Raw genomic sequence first — 17496 nt, forward strand, 5'->3', positions numbered from 1 at the left:
AAGCCAGTCCTCGTGTGCGAGTGGGTGTGAGGGGGGCTGAGAAAGGGGCTTGTTTCCCTGTTGTTGTTTTGTGGCTCGTTGGGCTGTCCTGCTGAGTATTGTGGACACGCTACAGTCCTGTGCAAAAGCTTTAGCCACATGTATATAGCTAGGGTTCCTAAGGCTTTTGCACAGCACTGTTTTTGTCAACATGGAGCGGAGAGCGACTTGTAAATCTGATGGGAGCAAAGGATGTTGGGAATGGCGAGGGTGGAGTGCCACGGAAGAGGTGTGGGACAGCTGAAGGAGTTCCGGGGGAGGGGGTGGTATACGTGCAGACACATCCAGCCCTGAGACACCAGGCAAGGTCATTTGATTCCAAACAATTGGTTTATTGATCATTACAGAATGTCTCTCTGGTGCTTCCCACTCCCTTTCCTTACCCTTCCCCTTTTCCCAACCATGATTCCCCTCTCCCTGCCCCCTACTCTCAGTCCACCATAGAGACTCATATCAGAATCAGCTTTATCATCACTCATATATGTCATGAAATTTGTTTTTTTTTGCAGCAGTACAGTGTAAAACATAAAATTATTACAGTACTGTGCAAAAGTCTTAGGCACCCTAGCTATATATATGTGCCTAAGACGTTTACACAGACTGAACTTTGGTGATGACATTTGCGGGCTGCCCCCAGCACATTCTTGTTAACACAAACAACACGTGTAGATGTGATAAATAAATCTAAATCTGAATCTGGATTGGAGAGTGTGTTCAAACACAAGTGGAGTAGACGAGATGCTCACACGGATCGGCCGGAGGTAGGAGCGGGCTGCGGGCGGGAATTAAGAAACAACAGACACAAGCGGCAGAGCTCTGCAGAATTCTGTGGATTCAGGGTGGGGAAGCAGCAGGTAATTCAGTGGAAGCTCTGACTTTTCATGTAAACACACACAGGACTCTGAAGTCAGTCTAAACTGGGCTATGTTTGGACATTGCCTGCCACCCGGTGGTAAAATCCAGAATTGCAAGAGTGCCATCTAACCAATAGTGGGAATACATTTCAAAGGAGTGTTCATCCTGACAACCTTAAAATATTCCAAAGCACCCCCTAACCAATCAGTGAAGTTGTTTTGAAGAAATTGATAGATTTTGTGTTTCATCATCTTGTATCTCTTTTAAGTTTAAGGGAATGGGGGATTCTCAGATCCCTATAAATAATGAATCAAGTACTGACTATGTCTGTGACTGCAGTGTGTTTGAATAATGTTCCACAGCTGCCTTCTTTGGAGCAAGATGATTAAAGTTCACCCAGATCCACATAAGATGTCTCTGGGCTTTTCACACCTTTTGATTTTGACAAAAAGCAGTACCTGATGGAAATTAGACAGAACATTCCTTTCTTAATTAAAGCACAAATTTGATGGATGTTTTTATCTTTGTCATTAAGTTGTGGCTCCAGCAAACCAGGTAGGACATTCTTTTCTTTAATTAAGGTGGCTGGAGTGTCTAACAAATTGATTGTACTTTTGTATCAATAATCCATTGACTTGACCGGAATGGTTATCAAACTAATTGTTCTTTTGTATTGGTGGCCTTATAACTGCTGACAATTCTGACATCGGGCAGTGAACTTGTAGAACCGCCGGGGAGATGAGAAAGGGTCTCTCCCTGATGTCGGGTCCAAGTTCACTCGCCGGCTGAGCTTGAAGAAATAAACAGGTGAAAAGATAAGTAACAATCTTTATGTGCTGTCGTTATTTGATCCAGCAAAGTTACGTTTACAGTTTTATCATTTTTCTTTCTTCCACTTCAGGATTTTATGAGTTATACAGTCATAGAAAAGAACAGCACAGAAACAGGCCCTTTGGCCCATCTAGTACATGCCAAACCATTTAAACTGTCTGCTCCGATCAACCTACACTGGGACTATAGCCCTCTACACCCCTCACCCCTGCTATCCATGTGTCTAGCCAAACTTCTCTTAAACCTTGATATCAAGCTTGCGCTGGCAGCTTGTTCCACAGGTAGGAAGGCAGAGGGGGCGGAATTGCTCTCTTGGTAAAAAATAAAATCAAATCATTAGAAGGGGGTAACATAGGGTCAAAAGGTGTTGAATCATTCTGGATTGAGCTAAGGAACTGCAAGGGTAAAAAAACCCTGAGAGGAATTGTATACAGACTCCCAAACAGTATTAAGGATTTGGTTTACAAATTACAGTGGGAGGTAGCAAATGCATGCCATAAGGATAATGTTACAATAGTCATTGGGGATTGCAATATGCAGGATGATTGGGAAAATCAGGTTGGGGCTGGATTACAGGACGGGGTTTCTAGAGTGTCTACAAGATGGCTTTTTAGAGCGACTTGTGGCTGAGCCTACTAAAGAATCACCTATTCCAGATTGAGTGTTGTGTAATGAACCAGAATTGATTAGAGAGCTCAAGGTAAAAGAACCCTTAGGGGAAAGTGATCATAATATGATTGAATTCCCAATGAAATTTGAGAAGGAGAAGCTAAAGTCAGATGTATTTGTATTACAGTGGAGTAACGGGAATTACAGAGGCATGAGAGAGGAGTTGGCCAGAATTGATTGGAAAAGAACACTGGCAGGGATGATGGCAGAGCAGCAACGGCTGGAATCTCTGGAAGCAATTTCGAAATCACAGGATATATACATCTCAAAGAGGAAGAAGTATTCTAAAGGAAAGATGATACAACTGTGGATAACAAGGGAAGTCAAAGCCAATATAAAAGCCATAGAGAGGGCATATAATAGCGCAAAAATTGGCGAGGACTGGGAAGATTTTAAAAACCTATAAGACAACTAAAAAAGTCATTGAGAAGGAAGAGATAGAATATGAAAGTAAGCTAGCCAATAATATTTAAGAGAATACAAAAAGTTTCTTCAGATACATACAGTGTAAAAGAGAGGCAAGTGTAGATATCGTTTTGCTGGAGAGGTAGTAATGGAGGATAATGAAATAGTGGATGAACTGTATAAGTATTTTGTGTCAGTCATCACCGTGGATGACACTAGCAGTATGGTGGAAGTTCCAGGTGTTGGGGGCCATGAAGTGTGTGAAGTTACTTGGGAAACTGAAAGGTCTGAGAGTAGATAAGTCAATTGGATTAGACAGTGTACACCCCAGAATTCTGAAAGATGTGGCTGAAGAGATTTTGAAAGCATTAGTAATGATCTTTGAAGAATCATTAGATTCTGGAATGGTTCTGGAAGATTGGAAAATTGCAAATGTCTCTCCATTTTTCAAGAAGGGAGAGAGGAAGAAGAAAGGAAGCTTTAGGCCTGTTAGTCTGACCTCGGTGGTTGGGAAGATGTTGGAGCTGACTATTAAGGATGAGGTCTCAGGGTACTTGGAGGCACACGATAAAATACGCCAAAGTCAGTGCTTTTTTTTTCTTAAGGGAAAACCCTGTCTGACAACTCCGTTGGAATTCTTTGAGGAAATAACAAGCAGGATAGACAAAGGAGAATTGGTTGCTGTTGTGTACCTGGGTTTTCAGAAGGCCATTGACAAGTTGCCACACATGAGGCTGCTTAACAAACCATGAGCTCATGGTGTTACCAGAAAAATTCTAGTATGGATAAAGCAGTGGCTGATTAGCAGGAGGCAAAGAGTAGGAATAAAAGGAGACTTTTCTGGTTGGCTGCCAGTGACTGGTGGTGTTTCACAAGGGTCTGTGTTGGGACCGATTCTTTTTACATTATATGTTAATAATTTGGGTGATGGAATTAATGGTTTTGCTGCAAAGTTTACAGATAATATGAAGATAAGTGGAAGGGCAGGTAGTTTTGAGGAAGAAGAGAAGCTACAGAAGGACTTCAAGAGATTGGGAAAATGGACAAAGAAGTGGCAGATGGAATACAGTGTTGGGAAGTGTATGGTCATGCACTTTGGTAGAAGAAATGAAAGGGTTGACTATTTTCTAAATGAAAGAAAATACAAAAAACTGAGGTACAAAGGGACTTGGGAGTCCTTGTGCAGGATTCCCTAAAGGGTAATTTGCAGGTTGAGTCTGTGGTGAGGAAGGCAAATGCAATGTTAGCATTCATTTGAAGAGGATTAGAATATAAAAGCAAGGATGTCATATTGAGACTTTATAAAGCACTAATGAGGCCTCACTTGGAGTATGGTGAGCAGTTTTGGGCCCCAAATCTTAGAAAAATGTGCTGAAAGGAGATTCACGAAAATATTTTTAGGATTAAATGGCCTGGCATATGAACAGTGTTTGATGGCTCTGGGCCTGTGTTCACTAGAATTCAGAAGAATGAGGGGTGACCTCATTGAACCCATTGAATGGTGAAATTTCTTGATAGAGTGGATGTGGAGAGGATGCTTCCTATGGTGGAAGAGTCAGAGGACACAGACTTAGAAAGAGGGGCTTCCTTTTAGAACGGAGATGAGGAAGAATTTCTTTAGCCAGAGAGTGGTGAATCTGTGGAATTCTTTACCACAGGCAACTGTGGAGGCCAAGTTTTATGTATATTTAAGGCAGAGATTGATAGATTCTTGATTGGTCAGAGCATGAGGGAATATGGGAAGAAGGCAGGAGGTTGGGGCTGAGGGGACAATTAGATCACCATGATGAAATGGCAGAGCAGACTCGATGAGCCAAATGATCTAATTCTTTTCCAATATCTTATGGTCTAATGGTCATAGGAAACGTCCTCTCCACATCCACTCTCTTGAGGCCTTTCACCATTCAATGAGTTTCAATTAGGTCATTCTTCTAAATTCCAGTGAGTACAGGCCCAGAGCCGCCAAATGCTCTTCATGAGACAAGTCAGTCAATCCTGGAATCATTTTCATGATCCTCCTTTGAACCCTCTCACAACCAAAAGAAATTCTGCAGAGGCTAAAAATCCCATCAGCACACACAAAATGCTGGAGGAACTCAGCAGGCCAGGAACATCCATGGAAAAGACTATGTCCTGATGAAGGGTCTCAGCCTGAAACATCAACTATACTCTTTTCCAGAATTGTTTTGACAAAAGGGATTCCTGGAATTCTAAACACAAGATTCTGCAGATGCTGGTAATCTTGAGCAATACACACAAAATACTGGAGGGACCTAACAGGTCAGGTAGGGGAATAAACAGTTGATGGGTTTGGGCTGAGACCCTTCATCTGGACTGAGAAGTAAGGGAGAAGAAGCCAGAAGGAACCCTCTTTCAGGAAGTTCACTGCTCTTCACGGCGTAATTAGAATTTAAGTTCAAACAACTAAACCAATAGTGATTTGAAAAATGAGTAGGGAGCTATTAAGATGTTCACTAATACCCTACAAATTTTTATTAACAACCTGGACGTGGGGTTAGAAGGGTGGGTTGGCAAGTTTGCAGACGACACAAAGGTTGATGGTGTTGTAGATAGTGTAGAGGATTGTCAAAGATTGCAGAGAGACATTGATAGGATGCAGAAGTGGGCTGAGAAGTGGCAGGTGGAGTTCAACCCGGAGAAGTGTGAGGTGGTACACTTTGGAAGGACAAACTCTAAGGCAGAGTACAAGGTAAATGGCAGGATACTTGGTAGTGTGGAGGAGCAGTGGGATCTCAGGGTACATGTCCACAGATCCCTGAAAGTTGCCTCACAGGTGGATAGGGTAGTCAAGAAAGCTTACGGGGTGTTTCATAAGTCGAGGGATAGAGTTTAAGAGTCGCGATGTAATGATGCAGCTCTATAAAACTCTGGTTAGGCCACACTTGGAGTACTGTGTCCATTTCTGGTCACCTCACTATAGGAAGGATGTGGAAGCATTGGAAAGGGTACAGAGGAGATTTACCAGGATGCTGCCTGGTTTAGAAAGTATGCATTATGATCAGAGATTAAGGGAGCTAGGGCTTTACTCCTTGGAGAGAAGGAGGATGAGAGGAGACATGATAGAGGTGTACAAGGTGTTAAGAGGAATAGATAGAGTGGATAGCCAGCGCCTCTTCCCCAGGGCACCACTGCTCAATACAAGAGGACATGGCTTTAAGATAAGGGGTGGGAAATTCAAGGGGGATATTACAGGAAGGGTTTTTACTGAGAGAGTGGTTGGTGCGTGGAATGCACTGCCTGAGTCAGTGGTGGAGGCAGATACACTAGTGAAGTGTAAAAGACTACTAGACAGGTATATGGAGGAATTTAAGGTGGGGGGTTATATGGGAGGCAGGGTTTGAGGGTCGGCACAACATTGTGGGCCGAAGGGCCTGTAATGTGCTGTAGTATTCTATGTCCTATGTTCTAAAGAAGATCATCTGCTATTCTTACCCAGTCCTGCTGATACGTCAGACCAGCCACACCACTATGAACAGTTCCTACCTCTGAAATGGCCCAGCTCAAGAGAATTCTGACATTCCATAAATATTCCATAACTTATTTACACTTTTATTTTTATTTCTCAAGTATCACATTGATTCAAGTTCAAGTTTATTGATCAGACATGAATGGAAAGAGGCAGTGAAAAGTGTTGTTTGTGTTAATGACCAACACACCCGAGGATGAGTTTGGGGGCAGCCCACAGGTGTTGCCACAGAGTCTGTAGTCAACAGAGCCTGCCCACAACGCTCAGCAGAACAGACTTGACCAAAACAGCAAAATAACAGTAAAAACAATCCCTGTGCTTCCCTCCCACCCACCCATTGTGAAGAAGAGTGCAAATGCTTTGAAGAACCTATGGAGAAGAATAAACAGTCAATGTTTTGGGACTGTTTATTGATTTCCATAGATACTACATGACCTGAGTTTCTCTGGCATTCTGTGTGTGTTACACCTACAGAATATTATTTTATTGTCTGTTCATATTATAATGATTACTTTACGTGCTGTATGTGATATATGTACTGTGCTTTGCATCTTGATCCTGGAGGAATATTGTTTCATAGAAACATAGAAAATAGGTGCAGGAGTAGGCCATTCGGCCCTTCGAGCCTGCACCGCCATTCAGTATGATCGTGAGCTGTTTACAATTGAATGACAATAAACTTGAACTTGTGCCAACGACACTGATGACCACAAACCAGGAATGATCGGAAACTGTGGTTAATATTCTTAGTGACATCTACTGTAACTATGATAAATCGTCAAGTAAGTTTTAACAGTAGAATAATTCTTCAACATTTGGAATAGCTTAGATCTCCAGTTTAATTTTATAAAGGTGAAATAAAATGGTTCAGCTATTGACTGTTGTCTTAATCAATGAGTTTCCTAATTATCAGAGTTTATAATGACATTGTTATGTTCACATGCAAAACACACACACACGCGCGCGGGCACATTGACATGCGCCTAGGCACTCTACCAAACATACGTACACACATGATCATGATGTGCTTGCTATCTAACTCTGCAAGGCTCCTTCAGTAGCAGTTGCCTGACCTATGATCTCTTCCACCAGAGAGTTTAGCTCTGGAATGTACTGACAGGGAGGGATACAGGAATTTCCAACTGGGATTCAGATTCAGATTGATCGATCACATGTATTTATTGATCACATTTTCACTCGGAGAGTGGTACAAGAGTGGAGAAAGCTGCCAGCTGAAGTGGTGGATGTGTATTCAACTACAAAATTTAAGGGAACGCTGGGTAGGTACATGGTTGGGAGGGTTATAGAGGGCTATGGTCCTGGTGCGGGTCGATGGGACTAGACAATATCAGTCTGGTATGGACTAGATAGGCCAGAGGGTCTCTTTCTGTGCTGTAGTGTTCTATAACTCTGTGTCCATCAAAACATACCGTGAAATGCATAATTTGTGTTAACAACCAACACACCTAAGGTTGTGCTGGGGGCAGCCTGCAAGTGTTCCCACCCATTCCAGTGCCAACATAGCCTACCCACAATGCTCAGCGGAACAGCCCAAGCAACAACAACAGCAAAATAAGCCCCTTTCCTCCCTCCCAATCACTCAGCCACCCACATACACAGTCTCTAACTCCAGGACTAGCAACCTCTAGGCCTCCAGCCTTGAGTGGACTTGGGGCCTAGCAGACATACGGGTTTGGCTGTCGTAACTTGACCTCTGGACTGCATAGTCTCTGACTTTGCTCCTTGACCATTGGATTTCAGCCTTCACTATCAACTCCAAGACTTGTCAATGCCAGGACCGCGAAGTGCAGGCCTCAAACTCTGGTCTTGATGACCTAATGGGCCAACAGCCTTGTGCCCCTTGCCTGCATGAACCTCCTGGGACCCGCCAGCCGGGGGGGCGGGGGTGGTGGGAGGGTTCACCAACCCTCATTTCCACTGGTCGTTGTCCACAGCACTTGCTGACACAATATCCATGCATGAGAATCACTGGCCTTCGACTGCGGGGTTCCCCAACCTGGACTCTGGCCTGACCTCTAATACCCCCTTGTTGGATCCTGATATTTCTGTGATCCAAAGGTTCTTAGGAATACAAGAGCGAGATATAGGACATAATGCTTTCAATTGTTTTATTACGTGTTGGAAGAGTAGAAGATGACCAAGAAAGAGGGGCTGAGAGAAAAGACAAAGGAACAAGCAGTCGTGGTCGTCTCATATGAAGACGAGAGATAACAACATCACAGTGATAAAAATTAACCCATGAAATGGCCAAATTCAAGTGGTGTGACACTGGCTACTGATAACTCAGAAGCTTCTGGAAAAATACAGAAGAAACTGTATCACAATTACTGGAAAATTCACTGAACAATTACAGGCATATACAGTACTGTGTAAGCGTCTTAGGCATATACATTATACAGTGTATATTGCTGGAGCACCTGAGATATTTGCGCAATGCTGTATTTGTCAACAGAGTGGAGAGTGTGTTTGTAAATCTGGTGGGGGAAAATGGTGTCGGGAATGGTGAGGGAGGTGTTCAACGGGAAGGGAGTGGGACAGGTGGCAGAGAAGGAATGTCAGGGGTGGGGGGTGGTGTGGCTGCAGACACACCCAGCCTTGAGACATCAGGCAAGGTGGTTTAATTTCAAACAAATAGTTTATTGATCATTACAGAATGTCTCTCTGTTGCTTCCCATCCTCTCCCCTCTCCCTTCCCCTTTTCCCAACCAAGACTCCCCTCTTCCTGTCCCCTTCCCACTCTCAGTCCACAATAGAAATACACATCAGAAACAGGGTTATCATCACTCACATATACCATGAAATTTTTGTTATTTTTTGTTTTAAGGTATTGCAGTGGCAGTACATAGAAACATAGAAAACCTACAGCACAATACAGGCACTTTGACCCACAAAGCTGTGCCGAACATGTCCTTACGTGAGAAATTACTTAGGGGTTATCCATAGCCCTCTATTTTTCTGAGCTCCACGTCCCTGTCCAGGAGTCTCTTAAAAGACCCTATCGTATCCACCTCCACTACCATTGCTGGCAGCCCATTCCACACACTCACCACTCTCTGCGTAAAAAACTTACTCCTGATATCTCCTCTGTACCTGCTTCCAAGCACCTTAAAACTGTGCCCACGATCAATGCCTCTCATCATCTTATACACCTCTATCAGGTCACCTCTCATCCTCCGTCACTCCAAGGAGAAAAGGCCAAGTTCACTCAACCTATTCTCAAAAGGCATGCTCCCCAATCCAGGCAACATCCTTGTAAATCTCCTCTGCACCCTTTCTATGGCTTCCACATCTTTCCTGTAGTGAGGCGACCAGAACTGAGCACAGTACTCCAAGTGGGGTCTGACCAGGGTCCTATATAGCTGCAACGTTACCTCTCGGCTACTAAACTCAATCCTACGATTGATGAAAGCCAATGCACCGTATGCTTTCTTAACCACAGAATCAACCTGCACAGCAGCTTTGAGTGTCTTATGGACTTGGACCCCAAGATCACTCTGATCCTCCACTGCCAAGAGTCTTCCATTAATACTATATTCTGCCAACATATTTGACCTACCAAAATGAACCACTTCACATTTATCTGGGTTGAACTCCATCTGCCACTTCCCAGCCCAGTTTTGCATCCTATCGATGTCCCGCAGTAACCTCTGACAGCCCTCCACACTATCCACAACACCCCCAACCTTAGTGTCATCAGCAAACTTACTAACCCATCCCTCCACTTCCTCATCCAGGTCATTTATAAACATCACGAAGAGTAGGGGTTCCAGAACAGATCCCTGAGGCACACCACTGGTCACCGGCCTTCATGTAGAATATGACCCGTTTAGAACCACTCTTTGCCTTCTGTGGGAAAGCCAGTTCTGGATCCACAAAGCAATGTCCCCTTGGATCCCATGCCTTCTTACTGTCTCAATAAGCCTTGCATGGGGTACCTTATCAACTGCCTTGCTGAAATCCATATACACTACATCTACTGCTCTCCCTTCATCAATGTGTTTGGTCTCATCTTCAAAATATTCAATCAGGCTCATAAGGCACGACCTACCTTTCACAAACCCATGCTGACTATTCTTAATCATATTATGCCTCTCCTAAATCATAAATCTTGCCTCTCAGGATCTTCTCCATCAACTTACCAGCCACTGAAGTAAGTCTCACGGGTCTATATTCCCTGGGCTATCCCTACTCCCTTTCTTGAATAATGGAACAACATCCGCAACCCTCCAATCCTCCAGAACTTCTTCTATCCCCATTGATGATGCAAAGATCAATGCCAGAGGCTCAGCAATCTTCTCCCTCACCTCCCACAGTAGCCTGGGGTACATCTCGTTCGGTCCCGGTGACTTATCCAACTTGATGCTTTCCAAAAGCTCCAGCACATCCTCTTTCTTAATATCTACATACTCAAGCTTTTCAGTCCGCTGTAAGTCATCCTTACGATCGCCAAGATCCTTTTCCATAGTGAATACTGAAGCAAAGTACTCATTAAGTACCTCTGCTATCTCCTCCGGTTCCATACACACTTTTCCACTGTCACACTTGATTGGTCCTATTCTCTCACGTCTTGTCCTCTTGCTCTTCACAGACTTGTAGAATGCCTTGGGGTTTTCCTTAATCCTGCCCGCCAAGGCCTTCTCATGGTCCCTTCTGGCTCTCCTAATTTCTTTCTTAAGCTCCTTCCTGCTAGCCTTATAATTTTCTAGATCTCTACCATTACCTAGTTTTTTGAACCTTTCGTAAGCTCTTCTTTTCTTCTTGACTAGATTTACAACAGCCTTTGTACACCACGGTTCCTGTATCCTACCATCCTTTCACTGTCTCATTGGAACGTACCTATGCAGAACGCCATGCAACTATCCCCTGAACATTTGCTATATTTCTTCCATACACTTCCCTGAGAACATCTGTTCCCAAGTTATGCTTCCAAGTTCTTGCCTGATAGCCTCATATATCCCCTTACTCCAATTATACCTTACAATACACAAAATTACTAGAATACTGTGCAATAGTCTTAGGCACCCTAGCTATATATAGAGTATATGCATAAGATTTACATAGTCCTGTATGTTGATTCCAGAATGTATGATGACACTTCCAGGTTGCCCCCAGGACATCCTTAGGTTGTGTTGGTTGTTAAAGTAAATGGTACATTTCACTATGTGTTTCAATATACATATGATAAATAAATCTAAATTTGAATCCCACCTAACACCCACATCCAACACCCCATCCACCTCCCCATCCACCTCCCCATCCACCACCCCCATCCAATACACACATCCAACTCCCCATCCAATTTCCCCATCCAATACACACATCCAATTCCCTATCTAATTTCCCCACCCAATACACACATCCAACACCTCTAACTCCCACATCCAATATCCCATCCAACACTCCCAACCAACACCGCACCCAACAACCCCATCCAACACCCATCCAAAACCACCTAACAGCCTCATCCAACATCCCATTCAACACCCCATCCAACAACCCAACTGACATCGGCAAGCAACATCTCCATCCAACCCCCATCTAACACCCAACAGCCCCATCCAAAACTCTACCCAGTATCCCTATCCAAACCCCTCCAACGAGCCCATCTCTGTCTCCCATGATAAATGCCTCACTGAGACAGATTTAGAATTATATCGAAGTGCATCTGAACACAAATATACATCTAAGCTCACGTTCTAGCGCCTGTCATATTTACTCAGGCACGTTAAATTCTGCATTTAGGAATTATTGGATTCTGATGTTTTTAATGTAAGGTTCTCTCAAAGTCAGAACAGAGGCATAGAACTTGTTGCTTCACAATCGTTTTATTAAGCAAAGAAATTCGAAAAATGGAAGAGGTCTACGAAGTGAAGGCAGAGAGAAGCAGAAAGAAAGAAGACAGTGCAATCTCATGCTCAGCTCTTCTTGTACTCATAGATGAGAAATATTCCCTTCAAATTTGCCCATACGAGTCAGCCAATCAGACCCCCATTCAAATAATGCAGCACCAGGGAATCTTCCAGAGCTTTTCAGAATCATACAAACGTAACCACTCAGGGACACACTGAATAAACGCATATACACGCTATGACCGCTAGGAAACAATAAACGTTTGCACGTATATAAGTAATTATATAAAATACAAGCAGGTGTTTAATTTTTAGCTAATTGTTAAGCTGCAAAGAAAATAATAATTAAACAGAGAGATAATAACAAATAAACAGTCCAACCCAACAGAATTTTTCCATAAAATTTTAGTTGATTTCACAGAATCTAGACTACTCACTGTATTTCAGGGAGATTGGGTAGGTTTGTAACAAGGAGACCCCTGAGAGACTGAGGCCCTCTGTTGGTTGGGGTCGACCATGGGTGTTGCAGTCTGGTTGTATATGTAAACGGGTACGCAGGCCAGGACAGGATGATGTGGAGGGCAAGCTGTTGTCCGAGCAGCGGGCTCCTCCTCTCCATTCAGCTGGTAAATGCAAAGGAATGGTAGATAAAGGATCCGACACAGTTTGGCACCAGCAGCATCACGGGAGTTGCCAGTTATCGCTGAACTCAGTGTAGGACTACCTGACGGACTTTAGCTCCGGACTTATCCTCAGGGTTTGTTTCTGAAGCCCTCCCCATGAGTGGGCAAAGCCACAAGGCGGTGGAGGTCTGAGATCAGAGTTTTCCTTCTCCTAGATGAGCTGCCAACCATGGCCGATGAGCCATCTTCCTGCAGCCCCTAAGGATAAGTCCTACAGAGCAAAGTTCTGCCCCCCCCCACCCCCATCCCCACCCCACCCTGTAAAGAATCATTTAGGAAAGTTTATTGAGAGCAGAGCAGAGGTTTCTGAGGTCTTCTCTGACCTGGGCCAGTGCATCCTTTACCTTGTGTGCCTTGTCCAGGATCTCCACACTGCAGGTCAGTGGGTCATAGCGCAGTGAGAAAGGTCTCCTGATTTTGGAGGCATACATCCTGCTCAAAGACACAAAGGCAGAAATCAACAAGGGATCTTGCAGATGTTGAAAATCCAGAGCAAAACACACAAACTGCTGGAGGGACTTAGTAGATCAAGGTGTATCTATGTCCGAGAGAAAGCAGCTGATGCCCCTTCAACAGGACTGGAAAGCAATGGGCAGAAGCCGAGTAAGAAGGTGACGGGAGGGAAAAGTGAGGAGGAAGGTGGGTGGGGTAGGTGGAAGAGGTAACGGCCTGAAGAAGAAGGAATCTGATAGGAGAGGACAGTGGGCCATGGGAGAAAGGGGAGGAGGGATGCGATTGGCAGGTGAGAATGGGGAATATGAAAGTGGGTGGGGGGAGAAATTTCCAGAAGTTAGAGAAATTCATGTTCGTGCCATCAGTTTGGAGGCTACCCAGATGAAATATAAGGTGTTCCTCCTTCAACCTGAGTGTGGCCTCGTCATAGCAGTAGAGGAAGCCGTGGACCGACATGTTGGAGCGGAAATGTGAATTTCGTGTTGAAATAGGTGGCCACTGAGAAAACCCATCTTTTGTGGTGGATAGAATGAAGGTGCTTGATGAAGCGGTCCCCAATCCTATGCTGGATCTCGACAATGTAGAGGATGTTACACTAGGAGCACCAGATACAGTAAATGGCACTGACAGACGTGCAGGTGAAGTGTCACTTCATAACTGCCTGAAACGGGAATGGGGTAAAGCTCACTGCTAAAGGCTGCATTTGTCTTCATAGTAATAACTGTTCGGTACTATCATCCCAGCCAGGCAGAAAGGTCCTAAAGCAATGGTCCGGGGGCAGGTTGGTGGATCAATCGACCTCTAAATTATTTACTTGAGTAGTTGGATCTGAGCGCACTGAGTGGGACAAAATGGTGGCATGGTGCGAAGACAATAACCTATCCCTCAACGTCAGCAAGACGAAGGAATTGGTTGTTGACTTCAGAAGGAGTAGCGGACCACACAACCCCATTTACATTCGTGGTGCGCAAGTGGAACAGGTCGAAAGCTTTAAGTTCTTCGGGATCAATATCACAAATGACCTGACTTGGTCCAACCAAGCAGAGTCCACTGCCAAGAAGGCCCACCAGCACCTTTACTTCCTGAGAAAGCTAAGGAAATTTGGCCTGTCCCCTAAAACCCTCACTAACTTTTATAGATGCACCGTAGAAAGCATTCTTCTAGGGTGCATCACAACCTGGTATGGAAGTTGTCCTGTCCAAGACCGAAAGAAGCTGCAGAAGATCATGAACACAGCGCAGCACATCACACAAACTAATCTTCCGTCCGTGGACTCACTTTACACCGCACGCTGTCAGAGCAGTGCTGCCAGGATAATCAAGGACACGACCCACCCAGCAAACACAACTTTTCGTCCCTCTTCCCTCCGAGAGAAGGCACAGGAGCTTGAAGACTCGTACGGCCAGATTTCGGAACATTTTCTTTCCAACTGTGATAAGACTGCTGAACGGATCCTGACCCGGATCTGGACCGTACCCTCCAAATATCCGGACCTGCCTCTCGGGTTTTTTGCACTACCTTACTTCCTATTTTTCTATTTTCTGTTTATGATTTATAATTTAAATTTTTAATATTTACCATCGATTTGTACTACAGGGAGTGTGAAGCGCAGAATCAAATATCGCTGTGATGATTGTACACTCTAGTATCAATTGTTTGGCGACAATAAAGTCTAAATTAATGATAAAGTAAAGAATGTAGAAGTGGTGTGGATGGGTGTTTGACGGTTGGATTGATGCATAGGTTGAAGGCTTTTGATGAATATTGAATATTGAAGTTGTGCAAGACATCTGTGAGGCCAAATTTGGAGTATTGTGTGCAGATCTGGTCACCTACTTACAGGAAAGATAGCAATAAGATTAAAAGAGTGCAGAGAAAATTGACAAGGATGTTACTGGGACTTGTGGGACTGAGTTATAGAGAAAGAGTAAACAGGTTTGGACTTTACTCCCTGGAGCACAGGAGAGCGAAGGAGACAGACAAGGGGCATAGATAAGGTAAACACAAGCAGGCATTTTCCACTTAAGGTTGGGTGAGACTAGAACTAGCGATCATAGGTTAAGAATGTGAATTGAAATATTTAAGGGGAATCTGAGGAGGAATTTCTTCACTCAGAGAGTAGAGAGAGTGGGGAAAGAAGTGGAAGTAATGGATGCAGATTTGATTCCAAAATTTAAGATAAGTTCAGATAGATACATGGATGGATGGGATATAGAGGGCCTGGTCCCATTGTGGGTCAATGGGACAGGGCAGAATGATAGTTTAACAAGGATGAGATGGGCTGAAGGGCCCATAGCTGTTTTGCAATGTTCTATGGCTCTCTAACTCTAACTCTGAAATTGACCCCACACAGAGCAGCACCATGGTGCAGTTGGTGGAATTGCTGTCTCGCCATGTCAAAGACTGAGGCTCAATCCTGATCTCAGGTGCTGTCTGTGTGGGGTTTGCACAATCGTGTTTCCCCCCAGGTGCTCCAGTTTCCTCCAACATCGCAAATACATTTGGGTTCATACATTAATTGGTCATATTCTGCACAGTTAAAAATGATATTCCTATCAAAATGGCAGTAGTCATTTCTGTATCCTTTGGAGTATCGAAGAAAGAGAAATGATTAAAAATGTAGAATCCTAAGCCTTAGGACCTAAGGAGTGGGGGGAGGGGAAAAATTGACAATGGTAAATGTCAAAGTTTATGAAGATGTTGTCAAGACTTTGTGTGGGCATGTGGCCAAGTGGTTAAGGCATTCGATTAGCGATCTGAAGGTCGTGATTTCGAGCCCCAGCCGAGGGAACGTGTTGTGTCCTTGAGCAAGGCACTTAACCACACATTGCTCTGCGACGACACTGGTGCCAAGCTGTATGGGTCCTAATGCCCTTCCCTTGAACAACATTGGTGTCATGGAGAGGGGAGACTTGCAGCATGGGCAACTGCCGGTCTTCCATACAACCTTGCCCAGGCCTGCGCCCTGGAGAGTGAAGACTTTCCAGGCGCAGATCCATGGTCTCACAAGACTGTCAAGACTTGAGGGACTGTGTTATAGAGAGAAGTTGAGAGCGAGGACTTTTTTCACTGTAGCACAGGAGACTGAGGGAGTGATCTTATAGAGGTATATCAAATCACGACGAAGCAGACTGTTTCCCATGTTTAGGAAATCAAGGACTACAGGGCATTGGTTTAGGGTAGAGAGGAGAGATTTAACAAGAATCTGAGGGGGAAATCTTTCACCCAGAGGATGGTCCATAGATGGAACGAACTCCTTGAGAAAGTGGTTGACATGGATACTTTAACAACAGCAAGACTTTTGGACAGGTGTATGGTTAAAGCAGATTGAAAGGGTTATGGGCCGAACAGAGTCAAATGGGACAGACCTAGTTGGGTTGGCATTCATATTTTGGGCTGAAGGGCCTGTTTCTGGACTGTGTGCCTCTCCACAAGATGGCAGACATTTAAAACTGAGGTGTGCAGGAGCAAGATCTCACCAAGTAGATTGGCTCCCTGGATTTCCTACCCCCTAGAGTTCTGGAGGCTGGATCGTTGTTGGTATCTGTAGGGAAGGTGGGCAGCTCTTTGAGAGATTAAGGAACTGACGTCCATGGGAAACTGGCACAGAAGAGGAGATGTTTGTGGTCTTATGAAATGGTAGGAGGGCTTGAAGGGCCGAGTTGGTCTAATTCTGTTCCTAACTGCTTGTCTCTGATTTGCAGTGTGTCCTGATTGGCTGTTACCAACTGTGACACCGCTTTAGAAGCACTTAACTGGCTGCGAGGACTGTGTGTGATTTGTGAAGCCACTACAGAAATGTAAAATATTTCTATCTACAATCTGTGTGGCGGGGTGGGATACGTCTCTACCACAGGAGAGCTATGGCACTCCTTCCCTCTGCTAGCCTGCAGGTCATCCTCGGGCGAAATGTAGCCTCACCCCTGCAATCAGGGTCAAGTGAAGCCGTGGGAGCAGGTGATGGATGGTCGCCTGAGCAGCTAGTGCACGTCACAAGAGCAACCACTGACGCCAGGCAGACAATCTCTGAAGAGTATTGATAATGGGGTCGTCGGTCTTGTAAAGGCACTGCCCAGAAGAAGTTAATAGAAACATAGAACATAGGTGCAGGAGTAGGCCATTCGGCCCTTCGAGCCTGCACCGCCATTCAGTATGATCATGGCTGATCATCCAACTCAGAACCCTGTACCAGCCTTCCCTCCAT

The 17496-nt window shown here is 44.5% G+C and overlaps 1 protein-coding gene across 1 annotated transcript in view; it reads right to left on the reverse strand.

Annotated features, from left to right (window-relative positions):
* Positions 1-753: 753 nt before the first annotated feature.
* th2 (tyrosine hydroxylase 2) overlaps positions 754-17496 on the reverse strand; it is a 41130-nt gene continuing 24387 nt past the window's right edge. The window contains exons 12-14 of the mRNA XM_063059513.1: positions 13184-13274; positions 12634-12779; positions 754-811 (exon numbers count right to left, since the gene is read on the reverse strand). Coding sequence (XP_062915583.1) covers positions 754-811; positions 12634-12779; positions 13184-13274 — 295 coding nt within the window. The remainder of the gene's footprint in view (positions 812-12633; positions 12780-13183; positions 13275-17496) is intronic.

The sequence above is a fragment of the Mobula hypostoma genome, chromosome 9 (assembly GCF_963921235.1).
Source record: "Mobula hypostoma chromosome 9, sMobHyp1.1, whole genome shotgun sequence".
NCBI classification, from domain to species: Eukaryota; Metazoa; Chordata; class Chondrichthyes; order Myliobatiformes; family Myliobatidae; genus Mobula; species Mobula hypostoma.